The sequence below is a fragment of the Notolepis coatsorum genome (assembly GCF_963971535.1).
Source record: "Notolepis coatsorum genome assembly, chromosome: 10".
NCBI lineage: Eukaryota > Metazoa > Chordata > Actinopteri > Aulopiformes > Paralepididae > Notolepis > Notolepis coatsorum.
The window spans coordinates 79,636,209-79,656,399 of NC_140174.1; the positions used below are offsets into that span (position 1 = coordinate 79,636,209).

At 43.7% G+C, this 20,191-nt stretch overlaps 2 protein-coding genes across 3 annotated transcripts in view; one reads left to right on the forward strand and one right to left on the reverse strand.

Annotated features, from left to right (window-relative positions):
- zdhhc6 (zDHHC palmitoyltransferase 6) overlaps window positions 1–9,480 on the reverse strand; it is a 52,792-nt gene extending 43,312 nt beyond the window's left edge. For both annotated transcript variants that reach the window (XM_084323689.1, XM_084323688.1), the window contains exons 1-5: window positions 9,390–9,480; window positions 7,989–8,549; window positions 3,982–4,073; window positions 1,900–2,059; window positions 879–1,037 (exon numbers count right to left, since the gene is read on the reverse strand). In XM_084323689.1, the coding sequence (XP_084179815.1) occupies window positions 879–1,037; window positions 1,900–2,059; window positions 3,982–4,073; window positions 7,989–8,255 (678 nt within the window). In that variant the 5' untranslated portion in view covers window positions 8,256–8,549; window positions 9,390–9,480. The remainder of the gene's footprint in view (window positions 1–878; window positions 1,038–1,899; window positions 2,060–3,981; window positions 4,074–7,988; window positions 8,550–9,389) is intronic.
- A 247-nt stretch (window positions 9,481–9,727) lies between these two features.
- The window catches only part of vti1a (vesicle transport through interaction with t-SNAREs 1A), a gene marked incomplete at its 3' end in the record, with an annotated part of 162,229 nt that continues 151,765 nt past the window's right edge, over window positions 9,728–20,191 (forward strand). Inside the window, exon 1 of the mRNA XM_084323070.1 lies at window positions 9,728–9,860. Coding sequence (XP_084179196.1) covers window positions 9,767–9,860 — 94 coding nt within the window. The 5' untranslated portion in view covers window positions 9,728–9,766. The remainder of the gene's footprint in view (window positions 9,861–20,191) is intronic.

Below are 20,191 nucleotides of genomic sequence, written 5' to 3' on the forward strand. Positions count from 1 at the left end.
ATTAGGAATGGCTGACTCCTGACCAGTGTGTCTGACTTTTAACCACCAAAACATGCAGACTAGGGTACAGACCCTCACCTGCACCTTGTGTATACCGTTTGCTTTTACTCATAGTATATATATATATATATATATATTCAGATTCAATGTATTATTTGATATACATTTATTATTATATTTATTGTAACATATTATGACCATCAGCATCTTTCTTTTTTCACGTTTATTTTTCTCATATTTTATATATAAACTTTCGACTATTACCCTGCCCATACCTGTACCTCCCCTCCCCCATGCTGCTATGATGCCCGGATTTCCCCAAGGGGATCAATAAAGGAATATCTTATCTGGGCGGCTGGGTGGCGCAGCGGACATTGCGCTCGTCACCCACGCATGAGACACCGGTATCGAATCCGGCGTTGCCTCCGGCTTGGGCCGGCCATCATACTAACTCAATTGGCAGAGTTAGCGGGTGGAAGTCGATGGGTGGTAATCTGCACGTTGTAAACAGCGACTCCTACAGGTCGGTTGGGGCGCCTGCACAGCAGAGACAGGAAAATGGCGGGGGCAGTGTGAGCCTCCTACACGTTACTCCTCGCCAATGAGAGTCCGCGCTGGCAGGTGAAAAGATGCGACTCGCTGCCTACACATGTATCGGAGGGGACATGCGATGGGCTTCTATCCTCCCTACAACCGGCCAGTGGGGGGCACATGCAAGCAACGTTCAAGACAGGGGAGGGGAGAATTGGCACGGCTAAAATTGGGATGGGAGAAAAATAGAAAAAGAGGAGAAAAAGTAGATACAAAAAAAAAGGAATATCTTATCTGATCTCATCTTATAAATTCTGTGTCACATTGCACGCATCGGTAAGGCTGACCTGTATGAAGAAAAGCATGCCAACAGCAATGCTGGTGCCCAACGCCAGGCCTAAGGCAAAGAGCGTGGCGGCGAACGCGGGCACGCTGAAGGGCATGAGGGGCTGGAAGCGGCGCACGGCGCTCATGTCGATCTTCACGGTGCTCCACCCGAACGAAATCTGAAGGAAGGAGGAGAAGCAACAGCTCCAGATGATTTGCATCCTCCTTTTGCCTGAAGTAGGACTTTTTTTTATAGACAGTTTTTTTCTAGTAAGTGCAAAACATAGCTACCTAAAAGAAAACACACAAAACAATCATACTTTTTTCCATTCCACACTTATGCCAAATCTCATTGCTATTAGTGTCTGTTGAAGGCCCATGCACTGTGTACACGCATCAAGGTTGAGAGAGAGTAACACCCATGCGCATCCAATGTTAAATGCAGATCAGTGGTTAAACGACACCAGTGATTTAGAAACTGTACCTCAGGAAAGGCTGCGCTGCTACTAAGCCACCTAGAAAAGCATTGCCCACAATAGAGTAGTGAAGTCACATTTTGTACGCCTTGAATCAACATTGCTGCCACTGTGGGGTGTTATAAAAGTGTATAAATTGACGTTAAGGTCTATGATGAACAGAGTATGAAGCCTGACACTACATTACCTTAAATCAACTTTTAACCCATAGTTTAGTGGATCCATTTTAAAAGTAGCCTAATTAAGGCTTCAAATTCTACAAAGTTGATATTAACTGATGTTAGCTGACTTTTAATGAGGAAAAAACTATTGTGTTTGATCCTCTACTCGGCACAGACCTTATATAAACATTACAAGTGCAATTGCTATTTTATTTCCATAAGGATTTAGGACTACACCCAACTTCACAAATCACAAAGATTGCATCAGACTTCGCCACTCTATGACACCAAAGGACATGATACATCACAAAGTCAAAGAGATACAGCTCAAATGTTTGACTTCAAAGCAGAATCAGTGATTGCAGAGCCTCTGTTGTGAAGCGGGGTGCAGTGTAAACACTGACCCTCTGGTACAGCTGAGTGTACATGGTCATGATGAAGATGATGGCGGCATGCGAACAGCCCAGCGGCGCCAGCATGAGGAAGCTGGTGAAGTAGGCGTGGTTCTGGTGGCCGCAGCAGTTGTTGATCCAGGGGCAGTGGTGGTCCATCTTCATCACGCACCTGGCGGGACAGAAGGAAGAGGAGGGAGGGTAAGTGTTGGTGGAGGGGTCTCCATTGGTTTGGGAGATCGATGACTTTTCTCCACTAGCAAGAGTTTAGCCATGCTGTGGCCTGTCTGGCACACAGTGGGCATCTCTATTGTCTTTAGAACCTGGCCAAACCTGGCTGGACCCTGGCTGAGACGGCCACCTTTCACAACCTGGCCAGCTTGTGTACAGTTGTTGGTCTGAATTTTGAAAGGTTGCCTAGTAACACGGAAGGTTTAGAGGAAATGCAAACCCAACGATACCTTACCAAACCTAGCCAGCCTGGCATCGACATAGTCATGCAAAACAAACATGAGTGGTCAAGATAAGGATGGAATTGAGTTGCCCAGCTAGACATCTAGGTAGGGTTGGGTACCTTTCACATTTGAACCAATACCGGTACCTTTTTCTGTACTTTAGTCTCTAAAAATGTAATCTACCTACCTCAGTTGTGAAACAAAATATCCAAACTTCAAATAACCACACTTTCGACCATTTTCGGCTTGCCATTGCCCCGGCTGCTTTTTTGTTGAATCAAGTCAAATCCTAGGTAAGCGTATATTGTGCGTGTGAACGTGAAAATAAAAGTCCAAAAAATAAGAAAAGTAAAAAAAGTATATATACATTTCTTTTTTTTACAGTACCAAAATGTGGCACAGACGGATCTCACGTGAATCGGTACTCTGTAGTAACGACGTGATTCGGTAGGTACCTTTAAAAGTACCTAATTCGGTACCCATCCCTACATCCAGGCCACTGGTTCCTTTTTCGAGTCAAGGACCCTCAAAGCTTTTGATATTAGGCTGCAGAGCCCCATTTGATAAGATCATTTGTCTCAGGAACCCCATCTGGCAAGATGTTTGATCTTAAATGTGCTGTATAGATAACATTCAGATGTCACACTAGAGCACCAGCATGTCATTTATCCAATCAGGTGTATTCAACGTTGGGAAATGGGAAGTAGGGAGGGGATTCCTGCATGCAACATGTAAACAACATACATATCTGACCTGGATTTGGGGAGGGGGGTACAGGGGTACTTTTATTCCATGCCTTTCTGAAAGCTCAGTGGATGTAACATTTAAAAAAAATATATTACTTATTATTACATAGAAATGCTATCTATAGCACCTCTAAGACGTGATTTAGTGAAGATATAGCCATACTGTAAGTTGAGGAGATAACGGTGAGAGGAGAGTTGACACCCGTCAGAATAGTCTCTCTTATATATTCACTCATTGAGCTAAACTTCTAGTGAACGGAATACTGAAGTTAAATCATTCCGCATGTGTCTTGGGAGCCGGTGTTCAGTGGGGAACAGTGAGAAGAGAATGTATCGCCCTGAGAATCTTTAGAAACACTTTAAAAGAAGGAGGTACTGTATAGTTTAGATACATTAAGAGTTAACATTGTAAATTGTATATTGCATAGTAGTGTATATAAGAACCAGTTTCTCAGGAACCTAGCATGTCTTTTTTACCATGCATATCTTGTGTCTTATCTATTTAATTTTTTCTATGCCTATTTTATTCCATTTTATTATTGTATTTTGCACAATCAATGCGGGCAAGACCACCCGCATTTCACTGTATGCCCTGGTATGTATGTGACTGACAAAAAAACCTCTTGATTCTTGATGACACAGCCTTCAATGGGCTTAAGAGGCTTGGTGCTCTTACAGTACAGAGCTACTGAATACTCATGAACAAGGAGCTGCTTTTAATCACCCTTTTCATCATTGTTTCTACGGAAAAGTCTGATTGTCATTTTGCCTGTTGTGTTCATCAGCAGTAGTGCCTAGAATGTTGACATCTCCTATCCGTCACAAGTAGAAACCATCGAGGGGGAAATGGGAAAAAAGCCTGTTTGTGCCACCAAAGACATGAATGTAGCTACCTGTTACACTTGCGACAGTGGTGGGACCTGGGTGCCTTGTAGCCTTGGCACACTCTGCAGAACTGGAGGTACTGGCTCTCTTGGTGTTTCTCCTGTTTGAGAAAAAGGACAAATGTATCAAATGACACCTCATTATACATAACTATCCGAGATGAAAGGTCTCCCGTTCCCACCCTATACCTATATAGTAACCCTGAACGGCAGAGTTTTGTGAAGCAGCCGCGACGTCATGTCAAGGAAATTATAAAAGAAGGAAGGGTCATCGCGTCACCATGTAGCACATGAACGCACATTGGTGCCAAGCGTGGAAACTTTCGGCCGACATTGAGTTGAATGGGGTCAGCCATCTCCTCGTTTATCATCATTTTATCAGTTATTTAAACAGGTCATTAACTTGGATGTCAGAATCATCTGCAATTTGTTGCATTGTTAACTAGATAACATATGATATATTGGTTGATGTATATTTCCTCAGACAGCTTGTATATTTAACATTTTAATACAGGCTTCAATAGAACTGCCACCAAAGTCTGGCACCAAGCAGAGCATAGAACGCGGGTATTCTGACATTTTCCTTGGGTCATGTGAGGAGTCCACTAGGGCTGACCTTCGAAGTTTCGGGGCCGAGATTCGATTTTAATTCGAAGCTTCGAAATAAATTTAAAAAAATTCAAAATAAAAAAAATAATTTACAATTTCTTTTTTTATGTTGTGGGACTTGTACAGCACTTTGTTCAACTTTGTCAGTGCTGTAAAGTTTAAACCTTTTTAAATCTTAAACAAACGAAACACTTTGCTTTCATGAAATATTGTAAGCCGTCATTTGAGGCTTTATAAAAGCAGCACAATGAACACAAATTATATTCGAACGAAGCTTCGAAGTATTTAAGACAGCCCTAGAGTCCACAATGTAACACTACACAGAGCAATGGGTCTCATTCCCGAAAAATTTTCAAAGATATATTCTGGAAGACTTATCTTGGAACCACTGAGACATAATCTATGACAAGTACACTCTGAGTCCTGAACGTGCTGGTAATATGTCTTAAGTGGCTGAAAAGGTTGCACAAATTATATTATCTGATATCTGCTTGGAGAATGGCATTCTGTCTTAAACTCGAAAGCGTGTTCCCGTTCAGCTCATTTGCATAGCCTCCAAAGCTCCTTATAAGGCAACTGGTGACGCAGCTGTGTGAAATGGAATGGCGGAAGTGCTTTGCGAGTCTTGCGAGCCGCGTGATTACGAAACCTAGCGTCAGTCAGTGCCAATCAGAGAGCGTCTCCGAGAAATGCGGCTAGGTTTCGTAATCACGCTTGCGCCCATCAAAACTAGATTAGATTAATGTATTGGCATCATATACAGCTCGCGGTACACACCTGCCGCAGCGTGCGCGCACACGCGCGCGCGCAGTACTGTATATGAATGAATGAATGAATGACATAATATATATAGCCTACGGCGGGCGTAATGAATGAACGCAGTATGGCTTATTATTCCATAATTAAGAGGCTACTGTTCATTCGTAGGCGCACACAAGACTTGTTATGGAATATTAATGCAGTCTATTTCCACCGATTAGCTTTAGTTCTTATTTATTTCTCCACTGTCATTTCAGTGTTGGTGTATAGGCTATATAGTGTACAGTATATGACCAAGTATGGTTGTCAATATTCCAATGTACAGTTTTGCTTGTACAGTGTAAGTCTATCCCCCACCCACCCCTCCTACCCAACCTCCTCCAACAGTTTCTACGTCAAATGTACTCTCTTTTCTGGACTCTTTTTGTATCACAAACAGTACTGTATTTGCAAATCTGGTATGTCATAAATGTATAGATGTAGCAGTACTGTCTATCTGTGTCGTGTGTGTCATATATGTTATGATGAATTGAAAATGGGGGACCCTGATGTAAACAAGACGAAATTATTTCTCTGGTCTGCATCCCCTTATGTAATTGAGCTGTACTGTACTGTACCCATTCTGCAATCTGTTAATCAAGTTTTCAATAAATCAATCAATCAATCAAACAAAGGTCTGTCCCATTGTATACCAACAATCAATCGGATACATTGCATGTTGACCTGCATTCTTTCAAATGTATATAATTAATCATTAAAACAGATGTGTAACAAATAAGAAATACAAATTCCACAGAATGCATTAAATTATTATTATTTTCAATCATTTCACAATAATTGCATAATTGTGTTTGAATATCTGAGTAATTAAAGTAATTATACATTTGTCCAAAATAGCTGGTTCAGATATGGTTAAGCAGCTGCCCTGTGATCAGATGAATCCATATTATTTATTTTTCCGACATCAAATGCGTAATTTCTTATCGTACAAATATTGTCATATTTATTTTAATTATGATTAAGTAATTAATTCCAAGGAGGCCTGTAGCGTTGATGTGAAGGAATCACTATGAGAACACAGTCTGTCAAGATCTCAGGAAAGTTTGGGGACTCCCACTCCCAGCCCTAATATGTCTTAAATGGGCCGAAATCTGGCTAAGACGAAATATTTTGTCGTAACTTCGTTCGGGAATGAGACCCATTGTTCTTGTTCTGTCAGAGGCACCCGGCTGTAATGTGGACGTCTTCTAGCCATTACCCTCCTGTCTTGGTAACACCATACCATCACCCTAGTGTCTCAATAGTTGAGCACAGACCACAATTATTCCTATTCATACACTAGATTCATATAAATCTAATGTTAGCTAATATTAGCTGGCTCCACTAACATTAGTTGGTTCCCAGTGTGGTACTGACGTTAGAGTTGCCAAAGACAGGAGGATAATGGCTAGAAGGCCATTACAGATCCACATTACAGTCGGCTGCCTCTGACCACTCAAGAACAATGTTCTGTGCAGCATTGCATTGTGGGCTCCTCACGTGGTGCATTTGGTAAATGGTGCAAGGAGATACATAAAGAAACACTTTATTTGAAAAATGATTATTCCTTCCAATATCGCAAATCATATCGCAATTGCAATATCAGTCAAAATAAATGGCTTGTACAGACAGGAGCTCTGTATTGACTTTGTATTGGTTAGTGGCTAACTAGTTGGAGCTAGTACGAGGAACAGCAATGGATTGTGCTGAGAAAGGACTCTACTGATCAACAACACCATTGGTAAGTAAGAAATAAGGCTAGGGGTCTATCTCTTGTGTGGACCAACTCCTGCTTAGTGACAGAACTGGTTATTTAACCCAACATTTAAAATCTAAATCCATGGCTGACTGGGTAAAAATAATTGTGTCCAGAGGCTAAATGTCACAAGAACAAGACTTGGGACAAGTGGAAGACCTTTCCTAGCGCATCACTGGTCAAGTCAGCAGCAGCTATTTTTTTTCACTTTTCCTCCTTTTTTTCTATTTTTCTCCCATCCCAATTTAGCCGTGCCAATTCTCCCCTCCGCTGTCTTGAACGTTGCTCGCATATGCCCCCCACTGGCCGGTTGTAGGGAGGATAGAAGCCTTGCATCACATGTCCCCTCCGATACATGTGGAGGCAGCCTGTCACATCTTTTCACCTGCCAGCGCGGACTCTCATTTTGGCGAGGTGTAACGTGTGGGAGGCTCACACTACCCCCGCCATTTTCCTGTCTCTGCTGTGCAGGCGTCCCCAACCGACCTGTAGGAGTCGCTGTCCACAACGTCCAGATTACCACCCATCGACTTCCACCCGCTAACTCTGCCAATTGAGTTAGTATGACGGCCGGCCCAAGCCGGAGGCAACGCCGACAGCCGGAGTTGAACCCGGTGTCTCTTGCGTTGGTGACGAGCGCAATGTCCACTGTGCCACCCAGCCACCTAGTCAGCAGCAGCTCTAATACCAAAATGGAAAATATGGGCCACTTCAAACACTGGGGTTTGCTCAAATCCAATGGTAGGAATGGGAGTCTGGGCAGACTCCAGGAATCACAGAGTAATTAGTTTGAAACTCCCGACCGAATCCGATGTCGGACAAGCCTTCCTCCCCGACCGGCTCGGCTCCTTACCGGTTTCCAGCCGAGAGGGATGTACCCGGGTCCCACGAACATGGCGTTGAAGTAGTTGTAGAGGATGAGGACGGTCCAGTTGATGAGCATGATGAAGTTGATGCTGCCGCCTGTGGTGTCCAGTGGCCAGTACCAGATGATAGAGTCCAGTATGGCCATGGTGGAGCACACAGCGATGACTGACAGGGCTATCACCGGGCCCCAGTGGCACAGCCTCCGCACCTCATGGAGGTTCTCAAATGTCACAATGGCTGACAGGAAGTTCATTTTATTATTATCTTTTTTTTTCTTTTTAAACAAGATTAATGTTTTGGTTTGTGAGTTCCTGAAATGCAATGACACAGCTTTACACTGGCTGTTTTTTCCCACTGCTATCTCGCACAGTCAGCGGCACTGCTGACAACGGACATCTTTTCCCTCTTCTTATCACCCAGCGGCCGGCTGGGTCCTGACTCACTGGGGCTTTACGTGACCCATTGTCCCTGGTGTTGGAGAAGGGCAGCATCCTCTCTGGCTGATCTTGAGAGCAAACTATCCTAGCGAGGGACCCCAGTTCCCCATCTGAGAGACAAACACACAAACAAATAAGATCACATCATGAACAGAGATTCAACTTCTACTGTGATAACGCCCTTGCCATTTTCCCCCAGAGAGCAATTTTCTTGAATTTCAACCTCAACCTACAGCAAGAGAGATCAGTTTCTCCTCTGTCCATATCTGCCTGGTATTACCAACGTTATCACAGCCAGGCAGGCCTCCATAGGTGACTTTGGGTAAACAGTGCTTTACGAACAAAATAAAAAGAGAGACTAGAACATGCTGAGGGCTAAAGAAAAAAATAAGCAGTTATAGGATATATTTGGTGACTTTTTTTTTTAAATGAAATTTGGATTAGGCTACTGGACACAGGCTATATTTCTAGTTCACCAATAACGGGGACTGTCTTTGTTTCTTAATCTATTACCACGTTAATTGTGGCAATCACGGCTAGTTAAAGTTGTCTCGTTAACCCGCTTACCAAGCTAGCATTAAGTCATATACATTAGAGACAGCCGTGTCATCCCCCAGTAGCCATTCAACTAATAGACAAAAAAGGACATCATGTCTCCAAACTATGATACGTCGTACTTTTCACGTTTGTTTTTATTTTATTTCGGACGATCTCATTGACCCCACAGCCAGGGAAAAACAGTGCTAGCCTGCCTGTCGTTAGCTCCAGTTCCAACCACAACAACACACAGCTTCCATGACTGTTTATTATCATCACCGCTAGATTGACAAACCCTTTGCAAATCAACGAAAAGGCCACTACACCCCGAGGCTAACGCGAAGGCCAATTCGCTCAAACATGAATTCCGATGTTGTGAATTAAGTTTAAAGCTGTCACTTTAAATAACCAACCTGGTCACTTCTTTAGCTTGTTCTTCCTTCACCTCTTCTTCAGTGTTGTGTCCTGATCACTGGGCTGGGCGTCACATCATCACATCGCCCCCTGTGTCACCCACCCGTGTATTTCAGAGCAACAAGTCACAACTGTGCCGCTAAATACCACTATGTATTAATCCAATGCAAATATACGTTTTTCAAGTTTTCCACGAGTTAGTTACATTGATCCCTAAAACGAGTGTCAGATGTAGGAACAACAAAAAGAAACGTGCAGTTTCTCGCCGAGTAGAAGTTTGTGTTACTCAACCAGGAAGGGGCTTCGTGTTGTTTTCATTCTTCTGAGCTGTCAGCCTGACAACAACAACCACCTGTTTTAAACTCAACAGTTCATAATGTCGTCGGACTTTGAAGCTTACGAGCAGGACTTTGGGACCCTTACTGCAGAAGTAACTAACAAAGTTGGAAAAATCCCGAAATTAGCTGGAGGTAAGAAAGACAGCTTAATAAATTAGCCAGCTATCTATTCGGGTAGCAAAGCCAGTCAGCTGAGTAGGCTAACGTTAGCAGCTGACAGCATCGTTACTTACAACGCATCATGTAGCTAGCATCACAACCATGTTTTATTTTGTGAAATGTTCAATATCAACGTCAATATCAATTGTCGCTGAAACATATCAACAATCTAACGTTACTATCGTATATGTCACAAATGTAGCAGTACTATACCTGTATGTCATGTATGTCCCTATGCCATAAATGTCATGATGTCATATTATGTTGTGTATGTCATAAATGTCACTATGAATTGAAAATGGGGGACCCTGATGTAAACAAGACAAACGTCTTTCTCTGGTCTGCATCCCCTTAACAATTGTGTGTATTGAGCCGTACTGTATTGTACCCATTCTGCAATCTGTTAAATAAAGTGTTCATTCATTCACCTTTTTAAGTAGACAAACTGGGTTATATTCGGGGTGGCTCTTGCTATGTTATAATAATCATTAAATAGCCTAATAATGGATTTAACTCTGTAGTGGCAGTAACTATTATTACACTAACTTGCTTAACATAACATATGCATCTTCGGTTGCCTGAAGACAACATGGCATGCTGCAGACCACAGTAGTAATGAGTTCTGGCTGAATCAGTGCTTTCGACCTGATGTCCCTGATTGATAATAAGGAGCACTAAGTAAAGCATGTTCTGCAAACATCACAGAACATCTGTCTCCTTAGACAAGGAAAGTAATAATGTTGAATTCAAAATGTTCTCGACTGAGTACAATTTAAAACCTCAACCTGAGTCTCAGTCATACTGATGTATTATTTAATGTATATATTTTCTTAAATCTATGTCAATATGTAGTCTATGAAAACACACTGGGAGGTTATAGCATGCAGTATCTAGTGCACCCGCTTTATTTGATCTACAGTACAGTCGTGTTCGCATGGCTAGAGCCCTCCCTGATTCTGAAAGACATAGCATGACTGTGTGCTATCTAACATGTAGCCTAAATAGTAGCGGTTAAACAATTTTTCAGTGCACTGGATTTTACATTTAACTACCGTTGCGCTCATGGCACCAGTTCTCAGGTCTGCTGGGCTTGACGTTGATGGCAGGGATGGATTGGCTCTAAAAGGTCCAGAAACAATGTCCATTGAGAGTTTGACGGTAGACCCATTGCTCCTGTGGACAGTCAGAGGGTAGACTGTTTTCACCTGCAAAATGTTAATATCCAGATCTTATCAGCATGGTTGAATGTAACTCTAGAAGTGGTATACTGTATTGATTAAGCAGGCTAATGTCTGCCCACTATGTCAGGTTCTAGTGTCCTGGCATGTCAACAACAGTCTGACTCAGGTGAGAGTATAATATGGGCATAAGGCTGCTGTATCAGTCGGTTTGGTTTTTAGTTGACCAAGACTCCCAGCAATGTGTCGAAGTGTCCTTGAGCAAGACACTTAACCCCTAAGTAGGGATGCTCGATATTGGCTTTTTTACTGATACCGATATACCGATATTGTCCAACTCTTAATTTCCGATACCGATATATGCAGGGTTTCCCCCTCCAAAAAACGTTATAATTTCAGGTAATTAACATTACATATCTCTTGTCGTGTAATTAACACAACATTATGCATACTTTGACAATAAATAAAATAATAATTTGTTCTTACTTGCTTGTTAAAATGTTAAAAAAATAATATATCTTTTTTAAAACCGATACCGATATTTTACGATATCACATTTTTATGCCAATATCGGCCGTTAATATCGGTAGGCCGATAATATCGGACATCCCTACCCCTAAGTGCTCTCGATGAGTAGGTTGGCACCTTGTATGGTTGCCTCTGCCATTGGTGTGTGAATGGGTGAGGCATAAGTCCATTTACCATTTTGAAGAAAATTAACGGATGTATTTGACACAAGTTTGATAATAGAAACCCAACAACCCTGACAAACTGCTGAGAAAACTGAGAATCACATTCAACACTGCTCATAATATCCAGACTTTAAACTGAATTTGAATTGAAATACCCTGGCGGTCCGTGGGTCTACCACCTATTAAGAGCCCATTTATTTCGTTTTTGACATTCCATCAATCAAGAAAATGTTCATAACTCAACAAAGTGGTGTCATTGCTTAACACTGTAAATTAGGTAACCTAGTTCTATGGTTGGTTCAAACTTGCTCTTGACTTTTTAGATTGTAGTGTCTTCATGAAGGTGAGGTGTTAATGTTCTTGAATTATGATGTACGATAATAGCTAAAGCTAAAGTAGGACTCTGAATGTTAGCTTGTGTTTGTGGGCATTTGTGAATCATGCTGCATGTCAGCCTCGGACTGCTGTGATCATGACATCTTGTAATGATGATTATATCGTCTGAGAAATAATAATGATTTACAGATTTAATTGTCTCATTCAGCTTAAATCTAAAGTGTGCCCAGATTGGTGATGTCGCACTTCACTTCATAACGATATCCATATTGCTCACTGTGCTACATTACAATGATAAACATCGGAGCAAGGGAAACCAAACATTGGTAAACTTGGAAGAATTTGTGCACATATGGCATCTAACCTCTCCACACTATCCTGCACAGACATCTAGGCTATTGATCTAAAGCCAAGTAATGACCTAGTGGATGACAGGATATGCATTTTGACAAATTTGCAAACATATGTTTGTTATTTGAATTACGCCTATCTTTATTGTCATTACACTTTCAGGGAACAACGAAATTCCACATGGTTTCTCTCAATAGAAACAAGCAACCAATAGTACCAGATAAACAGTATCAGCCGAACGCACAATTGGAGGGGGGCTTCCCACCCTCCAGAACATTTACAACAAGCGGTGCAGGGGGAAGGCTAAGAGAATTATTAAGGACTCGAGCCACCCGAACAACTGCCTCTTTGAACTGCTGCGGTCAGGCAAGCGATACCGGAGTCTTAAGGCGAGCACAGAAAGACTCAGAAGAAGCTTCTATCCCCAGGCCATCAGGCTGCTAAACGAACAATAAACACTATGCAACAACCATCAAATGCACACAGCACACACACCCACACGCACACACTCACTTAAACAAACAACACACTGCAGCACCCACTCTCCACACTTTAGATCACACAAACACACTTTATATTTATTGATAAAGGATTTGCACTACAACTCGTACACCTACTGTAAATTGTACCTAAATTGCACCTCATCCCATTTCTGCCTTGCACTATATAGTATTGTATATTAGTACACTGCATAGTATTGTATATTATATGGTAACTCAGTTACGTCTATTCTGCATCGAACGTTGTACATATGTCTATACTGAACACTGTGACCTCATTTTTTTACTTCTAATTTACATACTATACTATGTTATTTTATTTCATACTTATCTTATCTTGTCTTGCACAGTCTCTGGAGCGTAACAGTAAGAAGCATTTTGTATAAGTATTCTGTACTTCTGTATGACAACTATTAAAGAAACTTGAACTTGAACGTGGAGAAACAGCAGCAGCTAAAGGAAAACAACTGTTCAATAAATATAAGAGCAAATAAAATAAAAAGATGCATAAGCCCTAGCTGCTTCCAATGTCCATAAGCTGGGGCTCTGTGTCGACTAGGGATGGGTAATCGATTACTCAAGTACTTGAGTAAAAGTTTGTTGGATAGTTGTGTATCTAAAAGATAAAAACAGAGGTTTGTGCGTTTCAAAATTGTGCCAACAACATGTCGGCCACTTTGCAAGTTTGCGTAGTGTTCATTTGCCGTTCCATGAGAGGAGAGACCTGCTGCAGACAGAGTGGAAGTAATATAATTATTACAAATGGTAACTGACTGTTTTGACTGACAATTTGCATTAAGCATCAGGTATATTGTTCATTGTTATGTCCGTCGAGCTGTCATGCGCTTTAACTCATTATAAGCTTTCATGCACGTGATGGAAATGTACGCACAATCTCTCACAGATAACACGTTTAGTATTTGACGAATTTTTCAAACTTGAATGTGGGCATTGATATGTGAAAATGAATGATATGGGTTTTATTTCTATTGAAAAAGAAAAGCATGTACTTGTGGGGGCGGTGGGCAAGTGATGCACTCGATGGATGCTGACTGACACTGGTATCAACGACTACCAAGCCTAGTAGCTAGCTACTGTAGGCTACATCCACATCTCCAATTACCCACACAGTACTGTGTAATACCCTCTTGGGTGATGCAAAACTGTTTCCAATGTAATATTGATAGCATCTCCATTAAGTGCTGTGATCTGTCATCTGTATACCTGTATGCGTACAGCATGGCCAGGAGGAGAGGGGGGGGGGGGGTCTCTTTCTCTCTCTATACTAGGGATGCACCGAATGGGAAATTCTTGGCCGAAACCAAATACCGAAAATAGGAAACAGTTGGCCGAAAACCGAATGCCGAAAGGCCGAAAATGATTAATAAATATATATAATGTATTTTTTTTTCAGCTACCTGATTATGGCCAAAGACATGATTATGGCAAAACTTAACTTAAATAATATTAATAATCACTATTATGGGCCCATAAAACATTTATTCAGCACTTTTGAATGCATACATTAATTCCAGACTGACTGCTGAAATATTGTACAATTTAAACATTTTCTCTTTGCATACAACAAAATGTGCATTAAAGTCAAGTGCATTTTCTTTTCTCTGTAGGATAACTACAACAAAGTGCATTCAGAACAAAGCCAAGGTGCTTTAAAACTGCATAAATATCTGCATAAACACACACACACACACACACACACACACACACACACACACACACACACACACACACACGAGAGGGAGAATAGCTTATAGCAGACTTAATGATGTTACTGTAGTGGTTACTGAGTCATAATTCACGGCGTTCTAGCCTACATGGAAGGACTGTTGTATTTACTACATCTCCTGTGACTCTTAGCGGGGGATGACGTAGCTTAACACTGTCTGCCACGCAGTATGCCCATCTTTGTGCCCTCTCTGCCACCGCTGTAAGCCTATGGAGATGTTTACCTTCTTTGCAGGGCTATAACTTTTTAAATATTATAGCTATATCGACATTACTAGGGCCCATTCAACATCGAGTATCTATCGTTCCGGATGTGGGAACGTTATATTTTTTCATTCATACATTGTTGTGTTAATACCGTCGTGAATATAAGTATGCTTTTAAGGTTTTCTGCAGTAATTCCTAAAACGCGAGTTATAGGCCCCGACGCATATGATAGATTATCGATTGGCGTTTCTTTCCTATACACGCTATATTAAAACATTCAAATGTATATGATCGGTATACATTATCCTTCATCATGCGTGAAGGAAAGGGGGGGGGGGGGGGGGTCGTTTATAATTCCTTTATTGTCAGTAGCGTCTTTTTTTAGTATGGGTTGATACGTTGATCAGATGGATTGCAGTGAAATAAAAAAAACAATCTGGCTGAAAATAACTGTAGGCGCCGTAATGGAGGTCTCTTTATTATGATTCAGTATTCTATTTGTGTTGTATTATTAGTTGTACTGTCACTTTAGGTGGTGGGCGTGCTCACGGGGGTGTGGTGCTAATGGGAGTGTTTTATGGAATTTCATTCACCTTTTCACATCTGACAGTTCTCGGTGTTTGACAGTTCACAGAGGTTGACAGTTCACGGAGAGAGGGGGTGAGAGTTAGGAGAGCATATTTTCTTTTGATCGCAATAGCGCAATAACGCAAATCGCAAATCGTATTTTTTTGTCTCATGAAGCGAAAGAATAAAAGCCTCAAAATATTTCCTGGACGTGGAACAGAGTTATTACGGTGCGCGTCAATTGTTTGAACTCCTCCACTCAGCCCCTCGGCACTACCTGTCTATGACAGTCTACTGCCGCAACATAGTCAAAAGAAAATTAAGCAAGCAAACAAAAGCGTTGATAAAAGGAAATCAACTATATTGACATTACGGATTCCTCGAGTCGCTTCGGGGCGCTGATCTTGAGGGCATCATTGGGACGCCTGGATCATCGCTCCATTGGAGGAGCGCCATCACTTCAGAAGGCCTGACATGCAGACCAGCAATAGAAAGCTAAGTAACAGCCGAAATAAGGATTCGCAGACGGGGAAATCGAGCTGGCACGAGCGTGAAGGACAGGAGAGAGGACAGAAGGAGATTCAAGCCTTACCTGCCCGCTGTCGTCATGGGGAACGTGCGATCGCTGGTCAACAAGACCGACGAGCTCTCAGCCCTGATGATCAACCAGCGTGAGTACAAGGAGGCAAGCCTACTGTGCTTCACCGAATCCTGGCTGAACGAGAACATCCCGGACAGTGCAATAGAACAGGAGGGTTTCACGGCGGTGCGCGCCGACCGGAGTAAACAGAGCGGCAAGCGGAGAGGCGGAGGGCTTGTTGTCTTTGTGAACTCCAAATGGTGCCACCCGGGGCACATCACCATTAAGGAACGTATCTGTTCCCCCGACATTGAACTATTGGCACTGAGTCTGCGGCCATACTATTTACCGCGAGAAATAACACACGTCCTGGCTCTCACTGTTTACATCCCTCCCAGCGCGGCGGCGGCGCAGGCGAGTGACGTCATACACTCCACCGTCGCGGCGCTTCAGACAAAACACCCGGATGCATTTATTTTTATCAATGGGGACTTCAACCATGTCAGACTGAACAAGACCCTGACAAACTTCACCCAGTATGTCACCTGCAAAACCAGGGGAGACAAAACTCTGGACCTCCTGTATGCTAACGTGAAGGAGGCTTTCAGTGCGACTTCCCTGCCCCCCCTCGGCCAGTCAGACCACAACCTTGTGAGGCTTGTATCCACATACACGCCTCTCATTAAGAGACAGCCTACGATCACCATGTCTGTCCCACAGTGGTCTGACGACGTCGAGGAGGAGCTACAGGAGTGTTTCAGGTCGACGGACTGGGATATGTTTGAGAGGGCTTACGGTGATGACATTGATGGACTATCCCACTGCATCACAGACTACATCAGGTTCTGTGAGGAGAGCATCGTACCCACAAAGAGGGTACGCTGCTTCTCAAACAATAAACCCTGGATTAGCAAGGACATTAAACACCTGCTAAACAGGAAAAAGAGGGCCTTCATGGCAGGGGACACTGAGCAGGCCAGGGCTGTCCAAAGGGAGCTCAAAAAAGAGCTAAGGGCAGCCAAGGTCAGCTACAAGGACAGGCTGGAGGGCAGACTACAGGCCAACAACACCAGGGAGGTGTGGGCGGGGGTTAGGAAGATCACTGGCTTCAAACAGCAGGGCACAGCTGTGGAGGGCCCTCCAGAGCGTGCAAACGAGTTCAACACGTTCTTCAACCGCTTTGACCAGAGTGGCCTCCCCACACCCCTCCCCCCACCCATCGACACCAGCACCAGATCACACCTACAAAGCAGCCCCCCCACCCCCCACCCCCCCACACCCATCAGCAACGGCACCCCACCCCCAACACCAGCAGACTGCCCACCACCCCCAACCCTGACGATCACAACCAGTCAGGTCAGTAGGCAGCTCTCCAAAATTAATGTGAACAAGGCCAGAGGACCGGACAACACCAATCCCAGGGTGCTCAAGGTATGTGCAGAGCAGCTGGCAGCACCGCTCCAGCATCTTTTCAACCTCTCCCTGAGGCTGGAGAGGGTGCCCCAGCTCTGGAAGACCTCCTGCATTGTCCCGGTGCCCAAGAAGGGACGTCCCAGCACCCCCAACGACTACAGGCCAGTCGCTCTGACGTCACACGTCATGAAGACGTTTGAGAGACTGGTCCTGCAACACCTCAAGCCCCTGGTGCGTGACTCCCTCGACCCCCTGCAGTTTGCATACCAGGCAAACATCGGGGTGGAGGATGCCATCATCTACATGCTCCACAGAGCGTACACGCACCTGGAAAAGCCGCGCAGCTCAGTGAGGATCATGTTCTTTGATTTTTCCAGCGCCTTCAACACCATCCAGCCGTCACTGCTAGCGGAGAAGCTCTCTGCGATGCAGCTGGAGCACGGCTTGGTGGCCTGGATCAAGGACTACCTCACTGAGAGGCCACAGTACGTCAGACTAAAGGACAGTCAGTCTGACGTACTGGTGAGCAACACCGGCGCCCCCCAGGGAACTGTGCTGTCACCCTTCCTCTTCACCCTCTACACCTCAGACTTCTGCCGCAACTCCAGCGGGTGCCACCTGCAGAAGTTCTCAGACGACTCCTCCATCGTAAGCTACATCACCGACGATGATGAGGAGGAGTACAGAGCCCTGGTGGAGAGCTTCGTGGGGTGGAGCGACAGCAACCACCTCCAACTCAACACCAGTAAGACCAAGGAGCTGGTGGTGGACTTCCGGAGGGGCAAGAAGAGGCCCCCCCCGATTCCCATCTCCATCCGAGGGGTGGATGTGGAGATGGTGGACTCATACAAGTTCCTTGGGGTACACCTGAACAATAAACTGGACTGGTCGGACAACACAGAGGCCCTCTACAGGAAGGGACAGAGCAGGCTGTTCTTCCTGAGGAGACTCAGGTCCTTCAATGTGTGCAACAAACTGCTGCAGTCTTTTTACCAGTCTGTTGTGGCCAGCATCCTCTTCTATGCTGTGGCATGCTGGGGAGGCTACATCAACTCAAGGGACACCAACAAGCTCAACAAGCTGGTGAGGAAGGCTAGCTCTGTGGTGGGAGTCGAGCTACCTAGACTTGAGGTGATGGTAGAGAGGGGGATGATAAGAAAGCTGGATGCCATCATGGAGAACCCCTACCACCCCCTCTACGACGAGCTAGTCAAGATGAGAAGCTCGTTCAGCCACAGACTCATCCCCCCCCGACACTCAACTAACCGCCTCGGACAGTCCTTCATACCAGCGGCCATCAGGCTCCACAACAGTGGGCAGCGACTAGCAGCCTCCAGGCCCCACAACAGGGGGCAGCGACAGCGACTGCTACCAGACATTGACCTGGGACTTATAGGAACCCAAGGGGGACAAAGTAGACTACCCTGGTACTTTGATTAATGTAGACTCAGTAGATAGTAAATTATTATAACACTACCTCTTGCATACTGCACCTCATGTGACACTGAATAATGTGAATATTCCTCAGCTAGTCAGATAGTAAATTATATTGACCATATTGATCAAATTGTTTACACTGCCTGTGTTGTCTTTTACTACCTGTATACTGTGTTGTTTTACTACCTGTACCCCTCCCCCCCTCCCCCCCATGCTGCTATGATGCCTGAATTTCCCCAAGGGGATCAATAAAGGAATATCTTATCTTATCTTATCTTAACTTGTTTTATTCAACTGTGAAGCCTTTCGTGTTAAAAAAAACCAAAAACAGTGTGAATGAGTTACTCTGCTCGTCCATTGGGGACCGGTTGTTGACTGGCTGCGTCGTCTTGCGCTCATGGACATTGCACGGCCTAAGCGGCAGCTAATTGATTAATGGATTGATTGTTCATTAAAGAGGACTGTGGATTATTGAATAATTGCACTTGAGCTATTGAAGAATGGCGTCAGGAGGATCAAGTGTTGATACTAATGGCTCAAAAACGGATGGTCAAAAAAGAGAAATTAAACTCACTGCCAAAGGCATGGCCCATAAATTGGAAACACTTCATAATGAACGTCACGCAAATGTTCGCAAAATGAAAGGTCATATGAAGGTATTAAAGCAGCTTATGGAAGATAATGACAATGCTTCACAGGTGCAGTCTGAATTGGAACATTTTAATCAAATGGTTGAAGATGCCACTCTGTTACACAAATCTGTAATTTCTTTAATTTCTGAAGAGGAACAGGAAAAACAAAACGAATGGTTTGAAACAATATTAAAATGCAAAAAGGGATTCATGGATGATGTAAGGCAGTGGCTTTCTGAAACTGGGAGACAAAAATACAGTACAAGCGCCAATGTTTGTGTACATGATTCCCCCATACCTGTAACACAGCAAGTAACTCCTGTTGAAATACCTGATGAACACTGTGATGTAATTGAAGCTGATGATGAAATCAAACCAAGTGACAGTGTGTCAAATTCTGGAAGCAGAGGTTCAGCCAATCGAAGCTCTGTTGGGCCTAGGTCTAACATCTCAACCACGTCTTCCGCACGCAAAGCTGAATCTGACATGGCCGCTCTAATTGCAAAACAAAGGCTATTAAAGGATAAGCATGCAATAGAGCAAGAGGAAGAAGAACAAGAGGAGCTGCTAAGAAAGAAAAGGGTGCAATTAAGAACGGAGGAAGAAGAGCAAGAGGAGCAGCTAAGAAAGCAAAGAAGAAAAGAGGAAGAAGAGCAAGAGGAGCA